The following is a 23,939-nucleotide window of genomic DNA, read 5'->3' as shown; positions in this document are numbered from 1 at the left end:
GTTTTCTGTTGTCTGGGAAGCCCTTTATCTGCCATTTGATGTTAAATGATAGCTTTGTTGGGTAGAACAATCTTGGCTGTAAGTCCCCGCTTTCTATGACTTTGAATATTTCTTGCTGATCCCTTCTTGCCTGCAAAATTTCTTTTGAGAAATCAGCAGACATGCTTATGGGAACTCTGTGTAAATAACTTCTTTTGTCTTGCTGCTTATAAGATTCTCTCTTTAGCTTTAACCTTTGGCATTTTAATTCTGATGTGTCTGGAAGTGAGTCTCTTTGCATCCATCTTGTTTGGGACTCTCTTTGCTTCCTGGACTTGCATGTCTATTTTTTTTCACCAACTTAGGCAAGTGTTCTTTCATTATTTTTAAAAACACATTTCCAATTTCTTGCTCTTTCTCTTCTCTTTCTGGTACCTCTATGATGCAAATGTTGCACTGCCTGGAGTTATCCCAGAAGCTGCTTATACTATCCTCTTTTTTTTGGGGGGGGGATTCTTGTTGTTGTTCTGATTTTTTTTCTCTGTCTTATGTTCCAAATCATTGATTTGATTCTTAGCTTCATCCACTCTACTGTTGTTTCCCTGTAAATTGTTCTTCATTTCAATTAGTGTATTCTTGGTTCCTGACTGGATCCTTTTTATGCTGCTGAGAACCCCAGTAAGTTCCTTGAGCATCCTTACAATCAGTGTCTTGAACTCTGCATCTGGTATATTGCTTATCTCCATTTTGTTTAGCTCTTTTTCTGGAATTTTGACCTGTTCTTTCATTTTGGGCCATGTGTCTTTGTCTCCTCATTGTGGCAGCCTCCCTGTGTTTGTTTCCATGTGTTAGGTAGGGCTGCTAAGACTCCCTGTCTTGGTAGTGTGCCCAGATACAGTAGGTGTCCTGTAGAGTCCTGGGGCACAACTTCCCCTGTCACCCAAGCTGGGTACTTGAAGTGTGCCCTTCGTGTTGGACTACAACTTCTTAAGGGCAGGAGTCTTACTCTTTTCTGTTGAACCAAACACCTCGTCATTGATGAGAGCCAGTGTTACTTAACAACCAACCCTGTTTCCTAGACTTAGATGCAGATGACTTGCAATTATTCTTACAAGTCAAATCCACCCTCATGGAGCATTTTCAAAGCCACTCACCACAAGGTCTGCAAAAAATAAATCAGGTTGTTTTTAAGATGTTCTGAGTATTGTTGAAGTAAGTATATAGCAACCTACCAAAACTACATGAAAGGGAAGTACAATAAGTTAGTTAGATTATTTAATCTATTCCTTACCTTGTTCCAGAAAGTATTTAAAATAGGGGGTTAAGAATCAATTGTGTGAGTTTAATGACCTCTCAATAATTTGGTCCATACACTTATGGACCAAATGCCAAGTGGCACAGACCTAAATACCACCTATATGGACCTAAATACACCTATGTGTATTTAGATAATTTACTAAGGTAGACTGTATTGGGTGGATATTGAAACCCCGAGTCATTGATGAGCTTGGACAGTTACTTGCAGAAATCCCTGCTTTCACTCACAGTACAGTGACCTGCTTGGACACTAAGGAGTCCCCATTTCTGGGTGTACGAATAGTGTAAGACTTAATTACTAGCTCTGACTCCCAAATCATATGTGTTTGCCACATATTCCTTCCTGTGCTTGGCTTGTCTTTAACAAACTGGCTCAAATTGAAGCCCTTAGAAACCTCCTGGACACACTATCCCTGCTACATCCTAAAATATGCTACGGGTTGGTATGCACCAAATTAGCAGTGCCTGTCCAGGTCTGTGTGCTAGTGGCAGGAGGGGAGGGTTAAACCCACCCTGAGTTATTTTGATGCTACTCCTTTCAGAGGTTGGGTGGGACCCTTTTGAAAAAACAAGAGGAAATAAACATCTATTTGGCATATTACATGCTATTTCAGAATCTGGTAACTAGTACATAATTACATGCCATCTCAGAATTTGGCTCTATTTCTTCAAGGGTGTTTATGCTGCATAGCTTTCTTCTTCTTCTTCTTTTGGTCAAATGTGTTTATGTAACTTGAGGCAGAATTTAGCCATTGTGTCCACTGAAAGCTGGAGAGAAAGATTCTACTTGGCATTTCAGCATGACTTCTTCATAATCTATCAAATGTGTTCAAACGGCTTTTATTTCATGTCACTTATTTGTCCTAATTCCTTCAAGTCTAGATCAAACACTGAACATGATGACATAAACTTGTTCAAGGGCACGATCGGAGACTCTGCCAGGTGGTGAGGGTTTGGAACCATCTAGTCAGAAAGTTGAGGGAACGGAGAAAATTCAACTTTCCTTCCCATGGGAATGGGAGGGAGGGCGCAAGGGGGGGGGGTCTATGTTCTGCTGACCTCTGATGTATGTGTTTCTCTACTGTTCTCCGATAGAACAGGAAACCAACTTGTTTGCTTACTTGACCTCTCAAAACTAATGAACTTTGATGATGTTACCAGTGATAATTAAAACCCCCAACTGGATTACTCATGTTAGGTCATAAGAACCACTACCAAAAAGAACCAGTTGAAGGCAGTGGTGACTCCCGCTTCCTGAATGCTTGCGGAGTGAGTGACAGTAACCTTGACAGGGGGTCATTGTTGGCTGAGGCTACCCAAGCTGGGTCTTAGGATGGTTTTTCTGCCATGACTCTGAGGCAGGGAAGTGTTCCTCTGGCACACTGACGGCTTCCTAAGGCACCAGGGGCCCAGGTAAAAGAGGAGACTGATAATAAAAGAAACAAGATAAGCTTCAAGCATCCCTGAGGATTTCGAAAGCTGTGATGCTGAATAAAAAGTGGTTTACAGAGGACCCCTGAATGACTAGCACGGATCTCCTCAGTTGGCTGCTGGGGGTCAAGCGGGCTTAGGAAACATCCTTCTCCTTCCAGGCAGAAAAACAAGAATGATGCTTAGGCCAGGACTGAAAGAGCCTTTCTTCCTCCGTGACTAAGATCAGAGTCATGTTACTTGGCAAAGGCCGACTTTAGAAATAAAAGTAAACTACGGAATGGGATTGGAAACAATTAAAATTGTCATGAGATAATGATGGTGATGGTGATGATGAGTGTCTTTTATTGGACACTCACCATGAGCCACTCGCCCTGCCTGGAGTTCCCCCGGCACACCGGCAGCCCAGGGCTCTCGCCCGTCTCCCTCTTAAGGATGAGGGGACCGACAACCCACAGAGTCAGTCAGCTCGCCCAAGGTCACGAAGCTAGAAAGTGGCGGCGCTGGGGGTTTGGCATGTTTACCAGGCTTGAGTTACAGTGAGTCACAGAACCCACGTCACCCTCCACAGGCATGTACGCACCTTCTGTGTTCTGCCCCCGCAGCGTCAGCTTCTGCACAGAAGGCGCCTGACGGCGGGAGCTGCTGTCGGAGGGAGGGGCGAGGTGGGGTGGGGGCGGGGCGAGAACCCCGAGGAAGAGCGAAGGAGGAGCCCCCGTGCTCCCCCCCCCACCCACCCAGAAAGGAATAAGGAGTTACCTGACACGCCTTCAATTTCAAGACTGCTCTCAGCCAGTTATGTCACGTGAACAGAAACTTATTTATAGCAGTCAGGCTGCAGGCACGCGAATTTGAGAGGGAATATTTTGAAAGTTCCAGGGCAAGGGGAGCCCCCGGTGACTCTGAGTTACTAGGCCACTCCTCCTCTCCATCCTGTTGATGTCACACTCCTTTGGGCCGTCACTTCAGGAACCCCAAAGTAGAAACAACGTCAGCAACAACAAAAAAATGACATTTACAAGTAACAGGAAAACTGGCCCCTGTGGGCAGTACGGCTGGATTCTTGCTTTTTCTAGGACTGGAAGCCTCCACTCGGCTCTGTCCCCGTGTTTGTTCTCATCAGCAAAGCTATGACTTTGAGAGGATTAATGTTTGATTTACACAGAAAGACTGGTTGGCTGGATCAAAATAAAGAAATTGGAAGTACCTACTTTGCCACTGGTTTGTTGTTCTCCTGTTCCTCTATGAAAGAAGAGATAAGGAATCCGAGGGGAAAGGTTTTTTTTTTGCATCACTGCAAACCATTCTATTCTTCATCCCCTTTTGGTAAAGAAATATTTAAGTCACATGCATTCTTGGAGAGAATTTTCAAAAAACACTCAGCCCACAAGAATTCTGTTCATCCCACAGACTCTGCCTGGGTCTTGCAAGCCTTTGCTAAGACGGGCTCCTCCACTTTCAGCCCATCAGCATTTTCTTGCTCTTTTGATACGGGCAGGTTAGGGTAACACAGACATCTGCCGCTTCAGGAAACAGCAGGCCGAACCAGGGCTCCTGCCAGTCAGGGGCTCTGGTCACAAGTCAGTGGAGACGGAATAGAAACAAAAGACCTGTACCTAGCTAAACTTCACTAAACTCTCCAGCTACCTCTCTGGTGCTTATTTATTGTAGTTACTGTCTAGCATGTCTGGGTTTTCTTGTTTAAATTATGTAGGAAAACAAACACTGCCCAGGATTTATTACAATGGCTTACTATTTTCATGGAAAATGAAATAGTTTTTGGAAATAAGATGAACTGTGAGATAGAAAAAAACAAAACAAAACAAAGGGTTGTTCTCCCTTTCCGAGCAAGGCAGTGCAAACCTGCGCATTTCTCCTGGGAAGCCAGGTGAGTACTGGCCACTGTGCAGGAGACTGGAAGCCAGCGCTTCCCCCACACCTCAGTTGTGAAGCACACTGTAACTGACTCTCTGCTTCCCAAAGTGGAAAATGTTTGGGTACTATCCGGTCATTTCTATTCTTAACCTTGTAGCATAATATTAGGCTTTCCCCATGGCAGGAAACCCTGGCAAGTCCTTCTACATCAAGTAAGGAGATGTGCCCTGACTGGCGTGGCTCAGTTGTATAGGCAAAGCAAAAGTTTGCTGGTTCGCGGGCACGTGCCTAGATTGCAGGCCAGTCCCCAGTTGGGGTGTGAACAAGAGGCAACATGGATGATTCTCTCATACATCAGTGTTTCTCTCTTCTTTCTTTTTCTTTCCTTTCCTTTCCTCTTTTCTTTTCTTCTCTCTCTCTCTCTCTCTCTCTCTCTCTCTCTCTTTCCTTTCTTTCTTTCTTTCTTTCTTTTCTTTCTTTCTTTCTTTCTTTCTTTCTTTCTTTCTTTCTTTCTTTCTTTCTTTCTTTCTTTCTTTCTTTCTTCCTTTCTTTCTTCTTTTTCTTTCTTTCCCCTCCCTCCCTCCCTCTCTTCCTTCCTCTTTCTTTCTCCCTTTCTCCATTCCCCATCTCTCTAAAAATAAATAAAATCTTTTTTCAAAAAAAAAAAAGAGGAAGGAGACGCTTTTCCAACAGAAATGAAAAAATGCCCGAGAAATCTTTCTCAACCCAGCTGGGAAGGTGGATGTGTCAGGCCAGGTGTAGAGACACCACTGCTGGTCTTCGCACCGCTCTTCTTTACTACGACACGGATAATTCGCCTGCGCTGGGGCAATGGTGAAATCTGTCACTGTCTCTGCTAGTCTGGAAATGCTCCGAGAAGTTTTACTCTTTGGGGGTAGTTACATTATCAGTTGAAATCCCCCTACACATGATATTCTTCAGTTTGTTCAATCCCCTTTCGGAAGGAGAAATATTTTGGAACTAAGTTTTCTTCTCATTTTGTTTTTTAAAAATGAAAAAAATTTTGTTTTGACATTTTTATTATTTTGCATTTGGGGATTGTTACTTTCCTCCAGAACAAAAATGCAATTCCATTAACACTAAATGCTGGATGCTGGGGGACTGAAAAGAACTGGCCCTTACTGTCACTGTTCTCGGCGATCGGCAGGAGAAACGGACTCAAAGACAAAACCACTAAACACAATGTGGGAAAATTTTGCATCATTTAAGCTATGTCTGCATAAAGGAGCAATGCATTTGGCCTAGGGAAGAGCAGCGAGGCAGGGAAAATGGGAGATGCCACCCAGCTAGTTCTTAGAGGACATCAGCAGGATTTGTCAAGAGAACATCCTGGGAAGGGCATGTCCCAGTGGAGGGAATAGCATGTGCTGAAGGCTCACGTATGAAAAGTCTTCTCCTATGACTAGGGTGTAATCCAAAGAGATAGAGTGGAGTGGAGGGGAGTATGAAGGAGGAGCTATGAAGAGAAAGAGACCAGGAGAAGCTAATATGGTGCATTAGGTCCTTCCTTCCTTCCCTAAGAAGGCGACTGTTGACAAAATGCCTCTTGGTATGTTAGTTGTTTGAATTTATTAAAGCAGTGACTAATATTATTGCTCTAGCAGTTGGGGCTAAAGGAAGAGGGATTGATGCCTGGGTGGGTGTGTTGGTACTTGGTGACAGCGCTGTGCACTGGAGACGTACCTCGTGTATTTATTCTGGGATTTATTTCATGTTCTTCACAATAGGAAGTAAGCATAAAGGTATCAAAGCTAGTCATAGACCCAAGGTGACAGACAAAACGAGCCTCTTTTGTTCTCTAGGCTTGTCTGAGAAGACAGGAATACAGAAGAGACCCAATGGAGAACCATGGAGATCAATCTGGGGGGCAAGAGACAAGTTCTGAGCAATCCCGGATTTTAAGTGGGACATCTTCCAAAGAGGTACTTAGAACCCGGGAAGACATTCTCCTGCTGCTGTGTTGCTGTGTGTGTGTGTGTGTGTGTGTGTGTGTGTGTGCGCGCGCACGCATGTTTCTTGGGAAAAAGCCAACACAAAAAGGAGATACTGAAGAATCCTAAATGTCAGGGCTGAAGAGGCAGGCAGGCGCTCCCATTCCAGGCACCATACCCTGCCACGTGACCTTCCCTCTTGGTCACTCCAGTTCGGCCTCACCCTTCTTTTCTCAGAGTCTAACCCACTGCACTGCAAATCCAGTTTTTCTTTTTTAAATGAAGAGAGTAAAATACATCACATACTAACTAGCCATTGTCCAGATATTTTTGTCTAGGATGATAATAAATAAAAAGTTCAATATAATATAATAGCAACATGAGAATGAGGATAACAACAGTAGTTAGTAGTTACCATTATTTGAGTGCTTACAATGTTCCAACATTGTGCTACGGATTTTATACACATTAACTTATTTAATTTTCTTAAGTCTCTATATATACTTTGCCTCATTTGATGGAGAAGAAAAGCCGTAGAAAAGTTAAGAAATTTCACCTCGGATTTTACAGCCAGAGTGTGGTAGAGTGGCTATCCCTCTCCAGGCCGTCTGAGCCCAGAGAGGATGCTCTGGACCACTAGGCGGAACGATCATATTTCACGTGTAAGCTCTTATCTGCGTAAGAATTTTATTTATCCCGTGTAAGCTAAATACCACGAGCTGCGTTCAACACCCGTTGTTAGCATGGCGAATTGATTTAAGATGAGTAATATGCCTTTTATGAATTCTTACTTAATATTTTATGCCTGAAATTTACTCTAGAGGATGGACTCTCTCTTCTTTTGGCGGTATGGGTCCCTGAGATAGACCCTGGATGCCTGATATCAATCAAGTTCTTCTTGGGATTTCTTCTCTAATCTAGGATGTTCACACTGCGGTTATTTAATGTTCAAAGGACAGCTAAAAACATCAGTGATTGATGTTTATGGATGTAGCTGTGTCCCTGGGGGAGATCCATACTGCCTAGTAGGGAACATACAGTCACACAATAAAATATTCCCCCTACAGTCTGAAGGTAAGAGAGACTATGTCACAGTATTGGCAGCACTGAGAAGAACATGTCACTTGAACCTTTCCTATCACCTGGGTACTACGTACAGGAGCAGTGCCTGGTGCTGATTAAATGTAGGGAGTGTGATCGATCCCCAAATTAAATCTTGTTTGGCTAGAACAACACATTTTTAGCATTAAGGTGATATCTCATGATTTTGTACACAGGAACAAAAATCAAGAACAGATATAAAAATGTAATACAATTTAAGTCAAATAGGTAGCATGTAGTGACCTTCCTAGGTTGGAATTACTAAACGTGGGCCACTGAGTTCTTCAGTTTTCATGAAAGATCCATGTACATAGTCACGGCTGTTTTGTCTGGCAGTGCTTGTGCATTTGAGATATTCTAGGACTCGAAGTTCTGTGTTTCTCTTTACAAACTTACTTGGGGGACAAGTTGGTGGCAAATTTCTGTCATTTTCTTCAGCTCTTTAAGTCATCATTGCAAAACACTCAGACCACATCCAAAAAGGACATAGTTATATGTATAAAAGTAATTATGAAATAAAGACAAAAACAAGTGGTAGGATGCATATAAAACTGGCAACTTCTATTCTCAAGTACAAGGGTAGGAATTTTCAGTGTTCACACCATGTCGCCTCTTGGTATGTCCGAGAACTCGAAACAGCATTGTTTACATGATCCCAATTGTTTCTAGATAATGATGTCCTGAGGGCTTGGGCCTGGACTGTGCCAGTGCCTTCAAGGCCACATCTTCTCTATCAAGAAGAGTGACAAAATCAGAACTTTCCATAGTCAGACCCACCCCATGTGGCTCTCTGTATCACAGATATTCTTTGGGGGACACTAGAGGAGTTGCAGGAGGGGCAGGGTGAGAAAAGATGTCACTGGATGTATTATTTCAGCAGCCTCCTGACCTGTGTGCTCATAACAGTTGATCCCTCCTGGCTCTGTCCTTCAGTGTTTGCTTGGTACAAGGGGAGTCGGAGATCCCTTATGAGACTCAAACCAGATCCTGGAAATCCTCAGCCCCCAGGATCATGAGTTGGTTTAGAGAATTCCCTTCGCAGGTGTGGATTCCTGCTTACATTTCTGTGAAAAGTTGGTGGTTCTTAAAGCTTCCTAGTCTGAGCTTGGCCTGCGATATCTCGAATCCTGAGGGAATGGAGAAGTTGTCAGAGCTCTTTCTACAAGATTCTCCAAAGCAGGAAGGTCCTGGAGCTGGTCTCCCAGAGGAAGCTGTGAGTACGAATGTTGGCACCTTCCACAGAGAACCCGGGCCAGACAGATCCAATTTCCAGAGCTCAGTGTATTGAATGTCACATTAGGCACTAGAGTGTAAGAGATCCTTGGTCAAACAGAAAAGGACAGGAGAAAGGCACAGCTCAATGAGACGGTAGAACCTAACCAAAGCCCTCTACCCTAGGTGAACGCCCCCTCAGTAATTTCCTGTCAGAGATTTCTGGGGCCGAAAACTCTAAGGATCATTTTTGCCTCTGATTTCTGAAGGCAAGTTCACTTTCAGATTGAGTGCCTATTATGAAAGGGGATGGCTTAATCCATGGTCATTTTTTCACTGTACAGTCACAATGCAAAACATGCCATCACCAAATTTTGACACATATTTCAATTCCCCTCACTTGTTCATTCCTTAGAGTGTCACAGTTCATTCCAGTCTCACAGTGTCACAGTTCCGATGGGCCTGGAATAAGCGAGGCATTTACCATCAGGTAACAGAGCCAATATCCGGCTATAGTTTCCCAACACCTGCCTAGCAGTGGGCAGGTCCCCAAATGCATAGTTAACTTGGCAGCCACTCCATTGTGACATGCCTTCCTCATTACAGCCGGTGCCTTTAACCTCTAGCTAGGCAGAGGTTCTGTTAAATCTATATCTAAGACAAAGCAATACCTGCCAAGCCTGTGCCGCGATGTGTGGAGTGGTACCTCCTGAATAGGTTTCAGTTGGTGGTGTGGCCTAGGAGAAAGAACGCTTATCATCAAGGGCCAGCTCTGTCCTTCATGACAATGTGAATTCAGGCAAGCCGCTCCCTCCTGAGCACTTCAATTTCCCATCAAGGAGATTCTTCTCCTTAAGCTTGTCTCATGGGATCGTTATGAGAACGGGTGAGACTCTTAAATGTCATACGAACACTACAATACATTATAAATTGCTTTGGTGTCCAGTTATTTTGCAAATGATGCCCAACAAGTATCCGTGGAGGGGCAGGTTCTGAGGCTTCTCGGGGACCTTTTTTCACCTCAGTTCAGCCCTAGGCCAGATTTTTAAAAGCCAACCTATTGTAGCAACTTAATTTTAGACCCTTCTCAAAGTACATACAACCTTGTGAACTGTTTAATCAGATTAAAATTTAATAGGGGAATAAATAAACATCAGTTCCACATAGAAGCTGGATGATTAGTAGACTGAAAAACAAAGCAGTCTCTCAAAATGAGCTGGAAATCATTTCCCCGGGACAGCTGCTGGCCTCAGGAGCTCGCTGTGACTGACAGGGGCACCAGGGCCTTTTACCCTCTCCAACCTCCAGGAAGAAGGGGCAGGAGCCCTGATTTCCCCATAGAATATGATGAAAACGATTAGCCCAGGACCTGGAGGGTAGCAGCCTTCTATGAAGAGAGTCACCATGGACCCTTCTCCTCTTCCAAGACCCTGTATTCTTGCTAGAAGGGACACTGTTCCAAGCGCACAAACCTCAAGGACTGAGGGACACATGGTCACTGCATCTACTTCATTGGCACAGAAGGTGGAGACCAGCTCTCAGTTTTCCAAGAGCATGGTTTGCTCAGCTAATAGGAATAGGATCATCGTCCTTTCTCTACCAGCAATGGAGCGATTACATATTTAGATCCAGGTCACCAGGACCCAACCTTGTGAAGGAGGCAGTTCACCTGAGAGCATCGGCAGCTGGCTCTGCCCCCAGGTCTGGCTCAGCAGGATGTTGACATCGGTGAGATCACCTGGATCTCCCAGAAAGCCAGGTGAGGTAAAGGGTGAAGGCAGTTACCCAACATAAACATTGTCCTTGCTCTGTCCATCCCAATCCACACAAACTTCAGAAGCTAAAATAAAGCCTCTTCAAGTAACCTGCAGTGGCTTAAAAAGTCAGAACATCCATCTATACATCCAGGCAGCCAAAGTCTAGAACCATGCTGTCCACTACCATGGTCACTAGCGCATGGGGCTATTTAACTTTAAATTTAAATAAATTAAAATAAAATGGAGAAGTCAGTCATTCCTTGCTCTCACCAGCCATATTTCACATGCTCAGGAGCCACATGTGGCCCATGGCTGCCACATCGGACCACACACATATAGACTATGTCCATCGTCACAGAGAGAAATGGGACAGCCCTGCTTCAGACTGTGGTCAAGTCCAAAACACATGCAAAACAAGACCCCATGGGCCAGGAGAGGGTTTTGTTCCCCAGATACTGGCCCTGCATGATCCACAACACAATGCTTTGCAATACAATACTGGAGCTCCTGCTGGCTTAATTAGCATTTTGTGTTTTGCTATCACCTGGGTATATTTGCACAGCTCCTTTCATTACCTATTTATTCAGCCTATCCTGTCTGCAAAATCTTCAGCTTCTCCGCTTTCAAACAGCTCTTAGGGAGTTGTTCTCTCATTAATCCGTCAATGTCAGCCTACCAACGCCTTTAACAGTGTCATGAAAGCAGCCAGGGCTTAGCACATGGCATATGCATTTTGTGAGTCATACTTTTAATTTTCTCTAACTTCTACTTGTCCACTGTCAAATTCCTGTGGGTCGGGCCTCCCTTTTTTCTGTCCCCAGGCCCCAGTGGGGATGAGACAGGCCACACAGGCACACACCAGTTCTAGCCGCCAAAGGGCCCCACCCTGGGAGGGCTGTGAGTCATCTCTAACACCTGGCTCAGTGTTTGTCGCAGCCGCCCTCTTGACTCTGGCGCAGATTCTGCGCCCTCGAGGTGCACCTGAGTAATAGCTAGCTCTGCACGCGGCGTCTCCAGTCCAACGTGTACGTCATGCAGAGGGAATGCACAGCCCGATCTGTGGGAATTTTCATTTGAGTTTGTTTTTCACTGTAGCTGTTGATCTGCTCACCTTGGCATGTCCCACAGGCCCCTCAGGCTCAAGGTGCTGAGTGCATCATCCTCTCCCTTAGAGTTATTCCTCTTCCTGAATCTATTTCTGCCCAAGCCAGAATTCTGGAAACTACCTAAGACGACTCCTCCCGCTCCTCCCCACACTTCTCGGCAATCAGACACCGGAGCTGGACTGTCTTATCTCTTCTCTCTTGAATCTGTCCACCAGCACCTCTTTTCCCAGGGTCCTATCTTTTTTTTGCCTGGATTGTTGTTGGAGTCGTTTCCCTGGTGATTTTGTCCTCACCTCCCCCAGTCCAGCCAGTCTTCCAGGCTGTGGTGAGAATGATCCCTCCAGAAGCAAATGGGATCATGTTGCTCCTCCATTAAAAATTCTTCAGTGGTTCCCCATTGTCCTTGGGATCAAGTTCAGATACATTAGCAAGGTACTCAAGACCCTGTTGCCCAACTCTCAGTTCTGAAGACTCCTCCTCCGGGAAGAAGTTCCAAGGCTTTTCCTGGAGGTCAGGTGACTTTGCTCCTGTCCCTCCTTTGTGCTTCCACTACACCCTCTGGATTCAAATCAGCCTTGAGGTACACCTTCCTCTCTGCCTCCCACCCTAGGCTGGAGCTACTCGAGAGCAGGCGTGTTTGTTGTCATATAATATTTCCAATGACCAGCACATGACAGGAGTGCAGTGAGCGTCCACTGGCTGACAGCTACAGGAGTGTTTTAGGCACATGCACATGTTGAAGTCCTAGCGACAAAGCCCTAACAGCCAGAAGAGGAATCTTCACCCTGAGCAAGGGCAGAAAGGCGGTTCTGTTATTTGGAGTAGTGAATGTTCCCTGGCCTGGCTTGAAATTACTGAGAGGTCAGTAGTTCAGCAAGGCTGCCTGTGTGTGGCGGCCAGTTTGGGCTGGAAGACTGGTCAATTATAATCAGTGCCTTAGAAACCTCTGCACTGGTGGTGACCAGAGTAACCAGCTAAAGAGAGCATTCTTGTCCCGGTGTACCACTCTGCAAAGGGACAGATGGCTTCTGGAAAGCTCAGGTAGTTCCTTTCATCACAGGTAGACAAGAGCACAAAGACACAGGAACAGCTGGGCGGCAGCTCTCCATGCACCAAGGAAACTCAGGGGCCCCAGGCTGACAACTCAGGATCCACTATACTTTCTAACAGAAGTTGTCTAATTGTGGCTGCATGTTGCGCCGGATAACTCACCAGACTGCACTGGATGTTTCTTTTATAAGATCATAGACTGACTAGGAGACCCAGTGTACAGGCCCCTCTGTGGGCAAACCAGGGTGCTGGAGACCCTCAACGGCATTCCTGGAGCAAACGAACATTATAACTGTATCTTGGGCAAAGCCAGCAGTGCATTGTTTCGCCTTTATTTCTGTGCTTTGTCTGAGTTCCAGAAGGTAATTTTAAAATAGGGCACGGCAGTAAAATGGGGCCACTGTCAGTTTAAATTGCAGCTGCTTCCAGAATGTCGTCCTGCCTTTTTCAACAGACAAGCAAGACAGCCTAGAGTTGATCCGTCCACTGGGGTGCTCCTGCCACAAGGCCGGGTGACGAGAACACCCACTGTTACCTCAGTTCACTGAAACAGCTGGTGCCATGAATGCTGGCCCCTGACCGGAAGGGTGTCCTGTGTTAATTGTACTCAGCAGCTGAGAAGTGGTACGAAGGGAGATTAAAATAAAGTGGCTTTTTTTCTCATTTTATGTGATGCTATGTATTTCAGTTTACTACTTTTTATTAAAAATTCCCATTTTTTAAAATAGTTCTGATTCATTTAAAAAAAAAAGCCCTTGTTATTAACCAATTAAAATTCAGGTATCAAAATTAATTTTTTTATTTATGAGGTATTATTTATTATTCAGGTGCATACCTGCATTGAATGTGATTTACAACTCACAGTATTTCATCCTAAAATATTGGGTTTTAAAAATATTGCTTTATTCATTAAGGAATTCGAAATCCTTTGCATCCAAGGCACACTCTTAGAGGCTATGGGGACAGAGGAAGGAATAAACCGCAGCCCTGCACTCGGGGAATTCAGAGTTGGTGAAATAAGACGTTGCACAAATGCCTGTGCTCCAAGACAGCATCTACTGACTGTAATAAAAAGCAACTGGGAGCCCTGGCTGGTGTGGCTCAGTGTATTGAGCGCAGGCCTGCGAACCAAAGGGTCACCAGTTCAATTTCCAGTCAGGGCACATGCCTGGGTTGTAGGCCAGGTCCCTAGCAGGGGGCGTGAGAGAGGCAACCACACATTAATGTTTCTCTCCCTTTCTCTCTCTACCCAATCTCTAAAAATAAATAAATATTAAAAAATAAAAAGCGACTGGGAGACCTGGGAAAGTTCCATAGAGGATGCATAATTTCACATGGCCCTTCAGGCATAAGCAGGATTTGGGGAGACGGAAGTGGAAGTGGAGGGCTGAGGAGGGGGCGGACATTACAGGTGGAAGGAAGAGCCCAGCTGCAGCTGCAGCTGCCCCTGCACCCGTTCCTTAGGGTTAGGAGGCGGGTGGGCGCCCTTCTTGCTCCCCCACACTGCTCCCAGACCACTGGTCCCCAGGCTCTGTTGGAAGCACGGGTCCACTGAGGCTTCTCTGTTTCATCCCACCATCTCTGCTGTCCCACCCCACACCCCGCTGTTGTCCTATTGTCACCCAGCCAGTCTCTGTTCCTCAGTGAAGACTCCGGGAGTGGCTCCATCTCTGCCCACCCATGTCCTGATCCATCCCAACAACTTCAGCATCTACCTGGCTAGTCCAGCCACACCCTAGCTCCTCAGTTCCCAAGCCTCTTAAGTGTCCCCTGCATTTCACTCTGCCACCCCCACCACCCACAGCACACCTTAGACTACATCATCCACCCGAAGTCCTCCAGCTCCAAAATCTAGTCATCAGCACCAGCCTTCCAGCTTTCCTGCTCACCCACACTTCTGGAACGCGTCTGCCACCTCTCTGGAACCTCTGCTGCCCTGGGCCCTCCCCTTTTGCCCTCTCATTGTTCCTAAGCAGCCTACATTCTATGCTTGATTTTCTTAATTCCCTTGCCTTTTGTCTTTTTCTCACACCTCTCTGCCAGCTCCCCGCCCTCACCCCATCCCCTGCCCATCCCTGGTATCTGGGCTGCGCCCAGACCAGTTTTCGCAACTGCTGGAGAGAAATCACCCAACTTTGGAAAATGGTCCCCTGAAGGGTCACGGCCAACAACCTCCTGGGACTCCTCGAGGCTGCCCGGTTTCCCTGGTCAACTCTCTTGCACTTCAAACCTTCTTCTATTTCCCGAGTCTTCAGTCTCTCAGTCCTCAGGTGGAAGCTTCCTCTGCTCCCGGCTCCCCAACCCCCGCGCCCCCTCCCTTCCTCCCCACGTCCCCACCTGTGCTCCCCACGCCTTCCCTGCCTGGATCTCCAACTCTTTACCACAGGCTTCCCAGCAGCGTTTGATTGCGATCTGAGGTCTCCTACCAAAAACGGAAGGAAAAAAAAAACAGCCCTTCCTCGATCCCACATCCCCTCCACTTATTTCTTCTTCACAGCCAAAGTTCTCAAAATAATTATTTACACTGACTGACTCCATTTCCCCACCTCCTACTCACTCCTCAGCCCACTCCAATCTCGCTTCCACGCTCCTCCTTCCACAGAAATGGCTGTTTGTCAAATGCCTACCTCGTCTCAACACAGCAGGTCTCTCTCAGTCCTCACTGTCCTTGACCTCTTGGCCACTTTGACTGGCCTGGCCACTCGATCTTCCTCAAAACACTGTGGCCCCGAGCTTCTGTGAAGCCACAGTCTTCTCCTGGCTTCCTCCCTTGTCTCCTCCTCCTCCCCTCCGGCTCCTAGTCCTGGAATTTCTTGAGGCCTGGTTCCCTCCTCAGTCTATACCTGGTGACTTTATCCTACAGTGGTGTTGCAGACCTCTTGGGCAGAATGGTGAACTCTCAAGATCCCCTTCTCAGAATAATACTTTCAAATGCAAAAGGAAAAAAAAACAAGATAAAAAGGAAACCACTCTTATTGAAATAGTCATCAAAATATTTTTAGAACTCTGTGATTCAGTAATGTATGTGCTTCATTATTAGCACATTAAATAACAAGCGATGGGCGTAAAGGGTATTTTGAGACCTCTGCAACAAACTTAATGAAATGTGAAAATATCTGTGATTTCTGTTGGTGACAAAAATCGCAGGTACCGTGAATACTACTGTGGCTTGTCGCCTGTATTTGTAAATGCAAAATACGCTTAGATTTCAGTTAGACATTGCTGGGAATAGAGATGTAATTTTTTCCCCATCCAAGTTCATGCCCCATCCCCAAGAAGCCCTGCTCTACATACCCTTTTTAGGGTAGTTCATCAAGACGCTGTCTGCTGATGACTCCCAAATCTTCATTTCCTGTCCACTCACTTTTGATCTTCAGAGCTGACTATCTCGTTTGCTCAATAATCTTGGCTAGGATGTCTCAAAGACATCTCAAACACAACAGGCCCGGTGCCAAAGTTTCCGACCAGACCTTCCTCCTTCCTTTTATATCATCAGAATCTGACACTTCCTCTCCTCCGCACCCTTATACTCACCATGCATTATGGAGTCCTATCAATTTTACTTCCCCAATAGCTTTTTACCCACCTGTGCATTGTTCTCTGTTACCTGCTATCAGAAGGCAGAGGCCTGCTAACAAGACTCCACACCTGCACTCCTGCCCCCACGTCCCACGCTTCCTACCACAGGTGGAGTGATATCAACACTAGGACTCACCACTTCACTTGCCTGCTTAACCCCCTTCTGTGACTTCCCTTGGCTTTTGGAACCAGGGCCAAAATACATCTCGTCATCAACAAGGCCCCGTGGGAGCTGGTCTTCCATCCAGCCCTGAGCCCCACCCACACTACCTTTGGGTGCTCTGAGGTGCCGGCCCCCTCCTGCCAGGGGGTCCGTATGTGCTGTTCCCTCCTGTTGCAACGCTTACCCCGCCTTCCCACCGAGCCTCCGATCCCAGCCCAGGTCCCCTCCTCAGGGAGGGTCTCCCCAACTAGGCCCAGATCCCTCTGCCCTGTCTTCTTCTGACCATTCATGATTTCCTTTGTTCTAAAAATAGGACTTGTAATTTTACGTTTATTGAATAATTACTTAACTAAATGGTCTGCCTCCCCACCTACACTGTAGCTCTGTAAGGGCAAAGTTTTCTTCGTTTTACTCATCAATCACTCCCATAGCCCAACACCTGTAGTCACACTGTTGTGATTTTGATTGTTCATCTTTTTCCCAGTTTGGGTTTTAGAGGTAAAAATGACCTGCAGCAGACTGTACACGCATTAAGAGGGCTAGGCAATGAGTTTTGGCAAATGTACGAATGTAACCATGTAACCCAAACCCCCATCAGCTTCCTGGCACTCCGTGCAGTTCCCTCGTGCCCCTTCCCTGTCAATTCCTGCCCTTGCCCCCTTCAGGGGCCACCATTTTTCTCAGTGTTTGTTCCATAAATTAGTTTGCTTTTGTTGTCCATTTCTAAAGAACTGTTTGAGTTCAAACTTCTAAGTCATCTCAGACCCTTTTTATAAATAGATGGAATATACATTCTAAATAGATGAGACACATAAATGAAGCTGTGTAGTAACTAAATTAAAGTTACATACAAGTTACAAATTAAAATGATATCTTTTCCCAAAATGAAAAACACATTTTATAAGATAATAGTTGGAAAATTTACATAGAAACTGGCATTCTTATGTGTATCTAGAAATGTAACTTGGTATAGAATTTCTGGAGGACAATTTGAAAAAAAATTTTAATTGTTGTGCTACTTTCACTCTAGCAGTATAAATTCCCTCCTTTTGGGAATTTAAAGAGATAAAGATGTGCATCAATATATAAGGACATTCACTGTGGCGCTATTTATCCCAATAGCAAAAAGGTGGAAGCACCTACCTGACCAACAAAAAGAATTATGATGGATCCATACAATGAGGAATATATTTTAAAGACAAAGAGAATGCCAAAGAAATAATACTTTACTTAGTGATTTACTCTTAGATTAATAAATATATTGTGATTCTGAAATTATTTCATGTTTGTTGCAGAGTAGAACAAATAAAGTATGTTAACATAACTAAGGAAAAAAGATTTTAAATACAATAGACAAGAGATACAAATATAAAATAAAAAGGGAAAAACCCAGACAGTATTACATGGTAACTAGGAATATTACTGTGGACGCATGGTTTTAAAAACACATGTTTCTAGTTAACCCATTGAAAGGATTTAGGAACGATGCCAGAACAACATCACTCCAGTAGCAATGAACACACCTAGCACACAGACATTGGTCTCTAAATACCAGTCTCAAGTAAAAGAAGCTAGAGCTTCTTGGAGAAATAGCTGACTCCAGTTCTGAGGTAGGTAAAGCACAAGGAGAGGCTATGATACTTATTGTACCAGAAAGCAAAGAAGTACTCAAAACCTCAAGTCAAAAGCTAGGTTGAATGGACTTCCAGTCTCCATTCTTGGTACAACTTCAGCATCAAAAAAATTTCATGAGATAATTGAACAAAACATCCTTGAAACCATAATGTTAATAAATTAAATAGATCTGTCCATCCATAGATACATACATAATTGGTAAAGGGGAGGGGAAAGTTCCTTAGAGAAGAATGCCAATGAATAATTGTAGAAGAGATGATAAAATTGGAAAAATCACTTTGCTACCCCACTGTAATGATCATTCCAGGCAAAGCACATCAAAAGATGCTAAAATCACTGGGTGAAATGTTGTTTAGAAATAGGCTACTGTCTGAGAGTCATCCCATAGATCACCTACTAATTACCTGCTAATTACAAAAGGGGTGTGGGGGTGTACATTTACATTAGAGAAATCTGGCAATTACCACCTGACCCCAGAGATAAACAGCGTCACCAAAAAGCATTGTCTAGTGCCGATGTGATGTTATAAAGCAGGACACCACACCCCCTATGGGATATTCATGCCAAAAAATTATAACCCGAGTTATTATGAGAAATCAATCAAATTCAGAATATAGACTATTCTATGAGTCTGGGACTTTTTAAAACAGTAGAAAACATAACAAGCAAAAAAGGACAGAGCACTAAGGACTAAAGAGACCTAACTGCACACAGTGCATGAGCCTTGGTTGATCATAGATCAAAACAAAAAGCTTACAAGATACTCTGGGGACATTGGGGTTTGCATATTCTCTACATATTAGATAATGTTATAGAACTATTAAGGTTTCTTGGGTAATATAATGGCATTGTGGCTTTTTAGGAAAGAAAAATGTCTATTGTTATTGAACATGCACATTAAAGTATTTGGAGGTAACATATCAGGAAGTCTAGTCACTTTGAAATTGTATAGAAAAAGATCTAGAGAGAGATAAAGCAAACTGGGTATTATTTGTGCTATTCTTTCAACTTCTCTGTAGATGTGAAAATTTTCAATGTAAATTTGAAAATTATTAAAAGGGACCTATTGATGCACTGTATGAAGTGAAATAGTTTTGTAAAAAAATATTTATATATCTACACAAACAACCATGCTAGGGTAAAGTTAGCCGCTGTAACAAAAGGGACCAAAATGCAGTTTACTTCCTGCACCTGCTACAGTCCATGCTGGATGAACCAGATCAGCAGGCAGCTCCCCTCCACTTGGACTTTCAGAGACTTAGGCTGATGATAGTTTTGTTGTTTTCAATGCATGGCTTTCGAAGCTGTTGTCTTTCTAGCCAAGGTACAGGGCCAGAGATTACCTCTGAAGCAGGCTGCACACATCACTTCGGCTCACGTGCCACTGGTTTGACTTTACTCCTGAGGCCACACGAGGTTGCAGGGGAGGCCGAACCATTTGGTTCAAGGCCAGTAGCCACAATTTCAGGCTCAACTCTTATCACTTGAGCAGAGATTTTGCTGTAAAACTGGTCGTCTCCCTCACAGTCCTTAAAAGGGGGTAAAACCAAGCTATTTGCAGTTTTAATTTCAAGGTTAATGGGGTTTTGAATGTTTTAATTTTTTTTCCTTTCTGCTTGTCTTTTTCCATTATGAACACACATCTCTTTTGTAATAAGAAAGGAATTACTCTCTACAAAAATCAGCCATTGAAACTGCAGAAATTATTTCACTGGCCAATTTGCAGGATGCTTTGTGTTCTCCCTCTGAGAGAAACTTACATGCTCATTTTCAATGTCACCTTAAGCATTTTTCTACTCAGAAACCTTCAGTTGGACTCCATTCTCTAACACGTTGAGTCTCAAGCCTTTGCTTAAATCCCAGAGCCCCCCAGGATCTGATCCCACCCTGCCATCCAGCTTCATTTCTCACCTCTCCTCCCCATACCTCTGCTTGGGCCACCCGCCTCACTGTCCAAGAGTCATGTCACACCTCTTACTCCACCCCTACCTTGGTGCATGCTGCCTGCAGCCTAAGCCATTTTCTACACACCTTTCAGGTCCCAAAAAACACCACCTCCATCACGAAACCTCACTTGACTTCTCACCTTTTCTCTGAGTTCATTTGAAATTGAGAATTGGTGCCACACAATTTACTCCTTCATCAAGTATTATTTTGCATTTTGCTGGGATAGTACTAATCTTATCTCTCCCACGGTCAGCGTCTGGTTTTTATATTCCCTCATAGTGCCTAGCATGGGGCTGAAGACATTGTAGGTGCATATGCCTCTCAAGTAATTCCCGTGTTTTATGACCTACTATTCTGAGTAGAAGGCATTTTAATGAATGAGACCTAGCTGATGGATCACCTCTTTTGCATTCCTCAGATGCTCCTCCTTGCTAAAAAGGAGAATATGAATTGAGATAAAGGAAGACAGAGAAATGCATACTTGTAGCAAACCCATACCCAACTGAGCAGTCTCAGCCAGCTACAAAACATTACACTTTAGTGTTCGAATTTTTAAAACCCAACAATACCCGCTGCCACCACACAGAACTCCATCCCGAAGAACACGGTACACACTTATCTTCAAAATATAAAACTGTGTGGTTACCACCCACGTAAACCGACAGGGATTTCCGCAGCACACCAGGAGTTAGCTCTAAGTCTTGCCCAGAGGCCGTTCCACAGTGGGATGGAGAGTAATCATGGTGTAAGTTCTGAAGTCCCACATGCCTCTTCAGGGAGCAGACCCAGTGGTCATTCAACATTACAAAGACTGTAGTCACTGAGGCCACTGTTGCTCTCAGATCAGAGTCCCAGACTGGGCCATTCCACCTTGCTAACATGAGAATCAGAGCAGAGGAGGCAGGAGTGTTCTCTACAGAAGTCAGTGGTAGAAATAGGTCCCGGTGATATCCATGCACATGGCAGCTCAGCTGACTCCTGAAAGCATCTCGTGGTAAATGGAGAGCAAGGGCTTCCCCTGCTGATCCTGGTCTTGCCAACCCCACCTGGCACCTGGGTCTCCAGGTGGGAGAGAGAAATGGGGCTAAGCAACTGTTTCATATGGGTAAGTGGGACCTGAGTCATAAAAAAAAAAGGCTGTAAATGTTACTAATCCCTGTATTTAATTGTTGTTCAAGTTTACAGTTCTGATAAGCTCAAAATTGTCCTGAATATGTGAAGCACTTTGATGTTCCAGTTTTTTTAGATGAGAGAGAATGTAGCCCACTGTGCGCTACAACAGCACTCTGTGCAGAGTATACTTTCCATTTCTCGAACACATAAAGGTATCCATCCTACCCAGAACACTATTTATACAAGCTGCCCTCAATTCCCCAAGGCAGTTTTTCGTTTGAGGCACAATCTGAATGTGGACTTTGGGGACAGTACTCTGAAAATGCTCATTTGTATCCACAGCCCCTTGGCCACCCTTTCCATGTTGCTATGTTTGCGTGTTGAGGGTCACTGCCTCGATCACTCTCTTTCAGAACCGCATGAGACTCCATTTATTTCAAACATAAGAAACACACAGTCTTTCTCCGGCACCAGGATGACACTGCTCTTCACCTCTTGTCTCTCATTCACAGCAGGTCGTGCCCTGATCTCCACTATGTCATCAGGGCTGCTCAGCTCAGCCGTTCATCACATGACACATGGCAAAAATGGGTTCTGCACACGTCCACCCGGATTCAAGGGCACACCCTGGGGTGGGGCAGGGCCAGCCAGTGGAGAACCGGTTCCCTGGGGGGTTGGAAATGAACCATCCGAAAAGAACTGGAAAGTGACTCCTTCTTTTCTGTCCCCGACTGCTTCAGTCCCCTGGCTCTTTTGATCATCTCTCTTCATAGCCACACTACCATTTCAGACTCAGCGTTGTTCGGTCCCAGTTTAAGAATCTAGTCATTTGGTCCTGGCCGGGTAGCTCAGTTGGTTAGAGCACCATCCCAGTACGTCAAGGTTTCGGGTTCAATCCGCAGTCAGGACACACCCAGGATCCAACCAGTGAATGCATTAGGCAGAACAACAAGTCGATGTTGATCTCCGATCTTCTCTAAAAATCTTTTTTAAAAATCTAGTCGTCTCACATCCCTTAGACACCCTTGGTTCTCCATTTTCCAGGAGTCTAACTAGAACTTAGTGACTAAAGTTACTGAGTCGTTACTGCAGTGCCCCAGCCTGCTCACGTGCCCTGCTGAAAGCCCCATCTTTTCCCAGTTTGAGCAAGAGCAAACGTGTGAGAGCCTGGCTAGCCCTGGGCCAGGCAGTATCTTACATTAGTTTGGATGCGGCCAGAATATTCCAGAAAACACTGATTTTGACAATAACTTTTTTTAGTTAACATAGCTTTATTAGGACTTTCTCATCAAGTTACCAATAGGGAACTTAAAGTAAACACATGTACCGGCAGTTGTTGTGTTTCTATTTTATTTTTTATTTTTGTTTTAGGCTTTGATTCTGAAAGTGAGAGCTTGTTTTCTTCCCCCAAAGAAATAGCAATGTGCTGTTGCCTCCACCTCCATGTGACATTTTAACTTAGAAACATATGGGGGAAGAAGTGAAAATTGCAATTACTGTTCAAAACCACCAGATGAAAAAACATAGTTTAAAAATCAACTTTAAGCCCTGGCTGGTGTAGCTCAGTGGATTGAGTGCGGGCCTGCACAATCACAGTTCGATTCCCAGTCAGGGCACATGCCCGGGTTGCAGGCCAGTTCCTAGCAGGGGCCAGTTCCCAGCAGGGAACACATGAGAAGCAACCACACATTGAAAAAAAAATCAACTTTAAATCAAAATAATGATTATTGTTAGAGAATCTCTTAATGTTGTTAAATATTGGCCATTAGGGCTTTACTGTCTAAAAGAGAAATTGTACCATATTTTCTTAAGACTAGATCAGTTTCAACTGGCTACTTATAAGACTATCATAAATAGCCTTCAGAAGAAATGAAGAGTCCATTTCAGGAACTGACTCACCTCTCTGTTCATACTTCTGTGGAAGAGGTGAACATCCCATTGGTGTTCTCACTGGAGCTCTTGGTTTTTGGTTTCAATGGTGGGTAATGTTCAATAACACTAATGTTTCATTCATCTTTGCAACACCGAATGTGAATTGATGGCTGTCTGCAAAAGCCAGCACTTACATGACACTTACTATTTGCCTGGCACTATTCTAAGTGCTATAAACATACCTTAATTCATTTATTCCTCATGGAACCACCAACTGGTATATACTCTCATTCCCAGGTGAGAAAATCTGAGATGCAGAGAAGAGCTAAACCAATGTCACACACAATAGTCCGTGAAAGAGCCAGGATGCACTCTCAGGAAGCTGGACTCTGAGTCTTAAACACCACACTTTAGTGCCAGAATGAATTACTGAACACTTCTCCCCACACCCAACCCCCACCAAGGATCCTCCTCCCCAGAAATATGATGGGCTTCCATGAGAAAGGATAAATAAAGATGGTTGAGTACATGAGAAGACACAAAATGTTTCCAAGTCATTTACTTAAGATTCCTCAATGAAAAGATTTAGTGGCACGTTCATAAGTATTATTGCTCTTGCCACTCTAGATTTAGTCTCTAACTAACAAAACACCCACTCCCAGCTGCAGTTTCTGGACCCTGAATGATTAGCACCTGCAAGTAAGATTGATGGAACCAAGAACCAGAGATGGATGTATGCAGAACACAGGTGCATAATTCCATATGCAATAGGCATGGTCTAATCAGCCAAGCTTTCTGTCATCTCTTTGGTTCTCCTAAAGGCTTACGGTATAATGAATGAATGGGTGAA

General features: G+C 44.5%; 1 protein-coding gene across 2 annotated transcripts in view; it reads left to right on the top strand.

Moving 5' to 3' along the window:
• The window catches only part of MARCHF10 (membrane associated ring-CH-type finger 10), a 72,889-nt gene that overhangs the window by 5,353 nt on the left and 43,597 nt on the right, over positions 1 to 23,939 (top strand). For both annotated transcript variants that reach the window (XM_037163716.2, XM_037163717.2), the window contains exon 2: positions 6,426 to 6,545. In XM_037163716.2, coding sequence (XP_037019611.2) covers positions 6,426 to 6,545 — 120 coding nt within the window. The remainder of the gene's footprint in view (positions 1 to 6,425; positions 6,546 to 23,939) is intronic.

The sequence above is a fragment of the Artibeus jamaicensis genome, unplaced genomic scaffold, assembly GCF_021234435.1.
Source record: "Artibeus jamaicensis isolate MK-2021 breed Jamaican fruit bat unplaced genomic scaffold, CSHL_Jam_final contig_1998, whole genome shotgun sequence".
Classification (NCBI taxonomy): Eukaryota; Metazoa; Chordata; class Mammalia; order Chiroptera; family Phyllostomidae; genus Artibeus; species Artibeus jamaicensis.
This window is presented reverse-complemented; position numbering and strand designations above follow the sequence as displayed.